Here is a 7,733-nt window from a genome sequence, read left to right as displayed (position 1 = left end):
GCGGTCCCTGTGCTTTGCTAAGCTTGTTCTAAGTAGGTGCTTTAGACCACTGAGCCATCTCACCAGCCCCTTAAGTAAGTTTTTATTTTTGAAAAAAGTTAAGTTCCTGCCTATATTAGGCCCCTTGCACTAGCTCTTCCTTTGACACTGCTGCCTAATTTTCATTTGCTTTCTCCTTCCTCAGCTTCCCAAAGCCATGCAATAAATTTGAGGCATCTATAGGCTAATGGATGCAACTTGAGAACACAGTGTTGAGTGAAATAAATCAGACACACAAGCTTCAATATTACAGATTCTCTTATGTAAGAAACTCAAAATACACATACGTGTATCCATAAATAACAGGCAAAACAGAAGATAAAATAGGAAACAGGGACAAGTTCAAATGCCACCCCAAATTATCTATCTATTCTGTTGTTTCAAAGCTATTTTAAGATAAATACTGACCGATTTGTTTTCTGAAAATGTAAGGGAGACACTAATGACAGCTGATCACATCATCCATTATTTTCTAAGATAAACATTGTTCAACAACAAAATATGTAAGTCAAACTTGTTAGATTTAATAGTGATATGTAACCTCACTTTCATAAATATGGATTTCTTTTTCATGGGTCAAACTGAAGTATTTAAAGGTACAATAATGTCAATAAGAAATAGCTCAGCTGTTTGAAAATTAATTTTACTTTAGCACACTATATTCTTTTTTAAACTTTTTAATGTGTTTTCTGTTTGTTTTTGTTGCAATACTGGGGATCAAACTCGGGACCTTGTGCTTGCCAGGCAGGCACTTATGCCCTGGCACAATAAACTGTATTTTTTTAAATACTATGTATTACCAGGACTCAATAAGATATAGCATAGGCTTCAAAAATTAAAAATAGGGATAAGAGAAATAGCTAGAATCGTTATCATCAATACTAAAGATAGTGAGTCCGTATATCACTCTCTGCTGGTTCCGCGATGCCTGAGCCCGGTCCGAAGAAGGGCTCGAAGAAGGCAGTGACCAAGGCGCAGCAGAAGGACGGCAAGAAGCACAAGTGCAGCCTCAAGGAGAACTACTCAGTGTACATGTACAAGATGCTGAAGCAGGTGCACCCTGACACGGGCATCTCGTCCAAGGCCATGGGTATCATGAACTTGTTCGTGAACGACATCTTCGAGTGCATCGCAGGCGAGGCATCGCGCCTGGCGCACTACAGCAAGTGCTCCACCATCACGTCGCAGGAGATCCAGACGGCCATGCAGCTGCTGCTGCCCGGGGAGCTGGCCAAGCACGCAGTGTCAGAGGGCACCACAGCCGTCACCAAGTACACCAGCTCCAAGTGAGCACTCCCCGCGCGCACCCCAAAGGCTCTTTTCAGAGCCACTCAAAAAAACAAAAACAAAAAAAAACCTAAAGATAAATAAATAGTAGTATGGATAAGGGCCTTTTTACACTGCTAGTAGGAATCTAAAATAGTGTAGTCACTGTGGAAATCGGTGTGGAACTTCTTTAAAAAATTAAGAAACTAGGGCCAGCAAGATAGCTCAGTGAACAAAGTGCCTGCCTTGGTAAGCGCAGGGACCAGTGTTCAATCCCAGGCACCACTGGCCATGCCAGCCCCACCCCTGGCGTGCACTAAACCAGGAGACTTAGTCCAGGTATGGTGGTGCACACCTGTAATACCAGCACTGGGGAGGCTGAAAACAGGAGGATCATTACGAGTGTGATCTACATGGTGAAACCCTGTGCCAAATACACAAATGAAAAAATAAAACAAAAAATTAAGGAACAGCATTGGCAAGATAGCTCAGCAGACTAAATGCCTGCTTACATAAGTTTAGGGACCGAAGTTGCTTAGGGACGGGGTTCTGGCACCACATGCCACACCCCCAGGGCACTCTGGGCCACGACTAAGACTGGACAAAGTGGCGCACAGATGTAATCCCAGCTCTGGTGAGGCTGAAAACAGGAGCATCACCACGAGTCCAATGTGCGTAGTGAGACCCTGTAACAAATACATAAAAAATAAAAATAAAAATTAAGGAACAAGCTTCAGTGCCCATCAGTAAAGAAAAAAGTGAATAAAGAAAATATATACACAATGGAGCATTATTTAACCACAAAAAAAGAATAAAATTTTGCAGGAAAACAGATCAATCTAGAGAACAAAATGTTATGCAAATTAATCCAGACTCAGACAAACGTAACAGTTCTCCTTAAAATATGGACTCTAAGGGCCGGCCAAATAGCTCAGCAGATTAAAGTGCCTGCAAGCAGGCGCAGGGGCTGGGGCTTCAATTCCAGGGCCTGCCATGCAGGACCCGACCCTGGGGCATGCTGAGATGGCAATTGAGACTAGGCATGGTGGCATGCGCCTGTAATTCCAGTTCTTAGGAGGCTGTAAACAGGTGGAACACTACAAGTCCAATCTAATAGTGAGACCCTGAAAACCCTGCAGACCCTTCCCTAAAAAAAAAAAAAAAAAAAAAAAAAAAAAAAATACAGATTCTAAAAAAGATCAAAACTGAAAGGAGACTATTATTAGAGGAAAGAGAACAAGAAGGAAAGAGTAAAAAGATGGGGGGCTGGAGAGATAGCTTGGTGGCATAAACACCTGCCTGGCAAGCACAAGGTCCTGAATTCGATCCTTGGTACTACCTGCCATGCCAGCCCCAAAACTGGTTATGGAGGATCATTGAAATAAGAGGACAGGGCTGGGGAGATGGCTCAGTAGGATAAGCACTTGACTGGCAAACTCAAGGATCTGAGTTCAGTCTCCGGTTCCGGAAAAAAAAAAAAAAAAGAAAGAAAAGAGAAGAAATAAGAGGATCACTACGAGTCTGAACCACGCAGCAAGACCCTGTACCAAAAAAAAAAAAAAAAAAGAAAGAAAAGAAAAGAAAGGGTGACATGAATTGGACTGACACATTGAAACTCCCCAAAGGTGAAACTGGGGAGGAAGGTAAGGTAAGAGAGGAAAGGGGAGTGCATGTATGAAAATGATCAAAGTATGTTATGTGCATGTTCTGCAAAATTAAAATCCATTACTTTGTACAACCAATACCCACTAATTAAAAAAAGATATACAAAGAATTAAGTATCATATGACCTAATATTTATACTGAGGATATTATTTCCAATTCATAAACTCATTGTTATACCTCAGAAAGAGTGCTATGCCATGAATTCCATATGAAAAACATGTTAATCTTTTTCTCCATTAAGCAAATTCAAAGTTATATAAAACAGCAAATAAAAGTAATGAGCTTCACTAACTTTTAGATTATCTGTGAGCTGCTAAATACACCAAGACTATGAATGCCAGATGTGGTAGCACAACTTGTAATCCCAGCACTTGGGAGGCTGAGGCAGGAGGATCGCTGCAAGCTTGAGGCTAGCTTGGTCTACATAATGATTTGAAGGCCAGCCTAAATTACATAGGGAGACCCTGTCTCAAAAAAATGAAAAAAAGAAAAAAAAAAATTTCTTTTTTAAAAACTGCATATAGCTCAGTGGTAACACACTTACCTAGCATCTAGCATGCATAAAACCCTGGGTTCAATCCCCACTACCATAGGGGTGAGGGGGGATTCTTTATGAAACAATACATTATCTCTTTCCTTCTCCTGAAAATACTGGTTGGAAGAACCCTAATGTAGACTCTCTTTCCCCATTACCATAATATGAATAGGAAACCCTAATACAGCCATAATCCTTACAGATTTTACAACCCTAGACTCACACACTTCAGAAAGATCCTACAAGCAGGACTGCCCAGAACCACAGAACTATGAACTAACTTGTGGCTGTATACTAACCTGATGTTGTAGTAACTCAGTCTTTCTTTTGAGACAGGGCCTGGCTCCTTAAACTTGTGAGGCCCTCTTGCTTCAGCCTCTTGAGTGCTGGGATTACAGGTATATGCCACCATGTCCAGTTAAAGCCTACCCATTTGTCAGTGAGAGTCCTGGCCCTTAGAGATTCAAACTCACAAAAGTAACTGGGCCCCTGTGCTCTGCATCTTTGGTTCAAATTTGGATAACCCCGGGGATGAATATTAGATACTAGTCACCTCCAGTGTATAGAAAGAAGACACTGGATGTCTGACAATGGTCTCAGACAAAGATTACCACTGATGGCTGTTATCTGCGAGACTTCAACTGTTTCACAAGACAACACTAACTTGGGGGTGTTCATCTTCCCCCACAGTATTCATAGCCTAGGCTACCTTTCTTGGTCTCAGAAATCCAAGTTCGTATCAAGTTCAGGCCTATGTAAGGGTTATCCTTCTTGACTCTCTTTGAGACTGCACCTCCCATGTCACACATGTGGAATAAACTAGGTATTTTTCTTCCCAGATTAAGAAAAAGGGGGGGTGGGATAGCTCAGCAGACTAAGCACCTGCTTAGGCCATGGTCTGATCCCCCACACCACATGCCCTGCCAATCCTGCCCCTGCTATGCATAGTGGCCTTGAACTCACTCTCTAGCCAAGGCTAGCCCTGAACTTGTAGTGATCCTTTTGCCTCAGTCTCCTAGCACTAGGATTATGGACATATACCACCACACTCAGCAAGACATGATTCTATGGGGGGTAAGGGTGTGGGGGAGATCAGGAATCAAATTCAGAATCTCATGTTTTACCACTGAGCTAAATCCCCAGTCTCTCAAGTTTTAAATGATTCATAAAAACTGGTTTCTCAGCAGAGAATGGTGGCATATAACTGTGATCTCAGCACTCAGGAAGGAGAAACAGGAGAACTGCCAGCATGGGCTATATACTAAACTGAAGGCTAGACTGCAAGTCCCCATCTCAAAAACAAAAACAAAAAAATTTTCCCAGTTCATCTGAAAACAATCAGTTTCTTCAAAACCGTACAATCCAAACAGCGCATCCACAGGCATCAGTAAATCAGTAAATGAATTATAAGATTGTAGAAGACCATCTATTCTTTCAAAGTACTCTGCCCTCCCTACATAGAACCACCCCGCAGCCTTGTCTTCTTCCCTCTGATGCCAAACATTTCCTTCCCCATCATTCCAGCTCACCTCGAACACGGGCTCGCTTGCCCCGGTCTGAAGTTTTGTCCCCTTGATTACAATCAATTCCATTCTCTTCCCCTCTAACTAAAGAGGAAAAAACATAAAAATCTACTTTAAAACTTTTGTACATAACCTTACTGGATAGCACTTAAAGCAAAGACAGAGGGAGGGGGGAAAAAAAAAAGAGGAGGCTAAAAGCCAGTTTAAACAAGTTCAGAAAACAAAAAATAAAAAGTGACACAAAAGTTGAATGGCAACATATCTTGCACAATTCAGATGTAAATTCTAAAAAGAAAATACAGCAATTTTTCTTGGTTCTCTAGGGATTTTTTCTAAAGTAAGTTTGCTTTTTTTAAAAGAGTTTTATTATGCAACTACACAACATACCACAGAATTTGCTCATTAGTAAATTCAAACCTGTAAAGGAATGAACAGCAAATAACATACCAAGGCTAAAGGGAGGGGAATGAGAAAAAAAGCAAGATATGCCTATGCAGGTACAAATTCCCTATAATGAATGTTATTCTTATGTACATCTACAATGTATTTTAAAATAAAATACTTCTTTAAAAAAATATATTTAGTACATGGTCTACAGGGTTTACATGTTCTCACTACACAGATCAGACTCATAGTGATTCTCCTATTTTCAGCCTCCCAAGTGCTGAGATTACAGGCACGTGCCACCACGCCCAGTCTCAATTGCTATCTCAGAGCGCCCCAGGGGTGGGGCCCGCACAGCAGGGGCCTCGAACCCCTACCACTGTGCTCTGCCTAAGCATGCACTTTAGTCCACTGAGCTATCTGGCAGGCCCTTAAAATAATTTATATAGTATTTTTTTGCCTTTGTTTTTGTACCAAGGATCAAACTCAGGACTTTCTGCTTGCCAGGCAGGCAATTATACTGCTGAGCTATTTTCTCAGCCCTAAAGCCTCTTTATGTATTTTAAAATAAAATGTGCTTTAAAAAACATACCAAAGAAAAACTATGTCCTTGGAAAAAATCAAATTATTATAGGTTTTTCCAGAATGTTAGTTGTTAGTCTAGCAGATACCAGCATATTATATCTTCTGCGCTTTATCCATACTAACATTAATGAGTACATACAGATATGTGAAGAAAGATATTGGCATCACTGCTCCTCTTGCCTCTTTCAGAGATGAGTTCTCAGTGAGGGCTTCCTTGCAGTATGTTTAAATTTGCCACATCCCCTCCTATTATCCTCATTCTTTTTGCTTTTGTTTCTAGATAATACTGTTAAAATATAACAGGTTAGGGTATAACTCAAGTGGCAAAGCACAAGCTGTGCATGAGTGTGGTGCTGAGTTCAACCCCCAGTTTCACCAAAAATATGTTGTAAAATTTTTTTCACATTTTTTAATTCTTATATCCCACTCTACCTTGATTAAAAATAAAATCTAGAAGGGGCAGTGTTCTGCTTTCCTCATTTTGTCTTTTTTTTCTCTTTCTTTTTTATTTTTTGGGACAGAGTGTTACGATGCCAGCTGCCCTTGAGTTTCTGATCCTCCTGCCTCAGCCTCCCATGTGCTAGGACTTCCAGCATATACCACCATGCTCAACTTCTCTTTTATTCATTTCTGTATGTGCTTATTACAGTATTCACTACATACCAAGTACTCAATAAATATCTGTGGTATAAATGAGAAAGCAAAATCTCTAGGATTGTTCTCACATAAACAGGTTTGTGGCCAAACCTGGTTTTCTGAAAAGTATTGAGAAAATCCCACCCATTCAACAAGTTTCTGATCAACTCAGCCCTTGCCTATACCATAAATATCCATAAGTAGAGAAAACAGCTTACTCTGCCAGCAAATCAGCTTCCCAACATGTCTTTAAAATTAGAAAACGGGCTGGGGAGATAGCTCAGTTGAATAAGCGCTTGCCTTGCAAGTGCAAGGGCCTGAGTTCAATCCCCGGTTCAGCCAAAAAAATAAACAAATAAAATTAGAAAACATACTTAATTCTTTTGTGTGTGTGTGTGTGTGTGTGTGTGTGTGTGTGTGTGTGGCCAGCTGAACCCACCAGGGGGCGGGGCTGGCTGGCATGTGGTGCTGGGGGATTAAACCGCGGTCCCAGTGCTTTGCTAAGCTTGTTCTAAGTAGGTGCTTTAGACCACTGAGCCATCTCACCAGCCCCAACATACTTAATTCTTAACAGAAGGCAGTCCTATGGTACCTGGTATAATTACCTACAGTCCAAGTCAGTGCTGATAAAAAACTGTAATACAGGCTCTCAGGAACTACTCTGATGCTGTTCACTAGTAGGGTGAACTATTAAATTTTGCAGTGAAAACATGATAATAAAAGCATTCTTTAAACTGTTCTTCCAGCTTTTAAAGACGTATGAAAGTCTATACTTACATTCTCTGCCACGATTGCTTCCTTTTCCTTTCCGGTTGTTGTTACCACGTCCACGATTTGCTTGATTTGCTTCTCTCTCGCTTCTCTTCTCTCTATTCTCTTTGTTTTCCGAACTTTCTTTTCCAAAGTTCTTTTTCTTGCCCCCTACAGTCTCCCAAGAAGTCTATCAAAAGCAAGAGATTTTATTCAGAGTTGCCATTCAAAGTGTGGACAATTATTGTGAATATCATAGGAATCTTTAAAACTATCCACAACCTGCAGGTTATTTACCTATTGTTTTAATTCTTTTCCACATTGTTATTTTCTTTTCCTTTATTTATTTA

The 7,733-nt window shown here is 40.7% G+C and overlaps 2 protein-coding genes across 2 annotated transcripts in view; one reads left to right on the top strand and one right to left on the bottom strand.

Annotated features, from left to right (window-relative positions):
* The window catches only part of Ubap2 (ubiquitin associated protein 2), a 128,229-nt gene that overhangs the window by 58,688 nt on the left and 61,808 nt on the right, over nucleotides 1-7,733 (bottom strand). Inside the window, exons 6-7 of the mRNA XM_023716084.1 lie at nucleotides 7,411-7,573; nucleotides 5,035-5,112 (exon numbers count right to left, since the gene is read on the bottom strand). Coding sequence (XP_023571852.1) covers nucleotides 5,035-5,112; nucleotides 7,411-7,573 — 241 coding nt within the window. The remainder of the gene's footprint in view (nucleotides 1-5,034; nucleotides 5,113-7,410; nucleotides 7,574-7,733) is intronic.
* On the top strand, nucleotides 964-1,329 carry LOC105742273 (histone H2B type 1-N-like). Its single transcript, XM_012514900.1, has one exon. It carries the CDS (start codon nucleotides 964-966, stop codon nucleotides 1,327-1,329), a length of 366 nt encoding a protein of 121 aa, XP_012370354.1.

The sequence above is a fragment of the Octodon degus genome, unplaced genomic scaffold, assembly GCF_000260255.1.
Source record: "Octodon degus isolate 3935 unplaced genomic scaffold, OctDeg1.0 scaffold00045, whole genome shotgun sequence".
NCBI classification, from domain to species: domain Eukaryota; kingdom Metazoa; phylum Chordata; class Mammalia; order Rodentia; family Octodontidae; genus Octodon; species Octodon degus.
This window is presented reverse-complemented; position numbering and strand designations above follow the sequence as displayed.

Coding starts and splice junctions, on each gene's coding strand:
- LOC105742273 (XM_012514900.1), top strand. CDS start 964: ATGCCTGAGCCCGGTCCGAAGAAGGGCTCGAAGAAGGCAGTGACCAAG.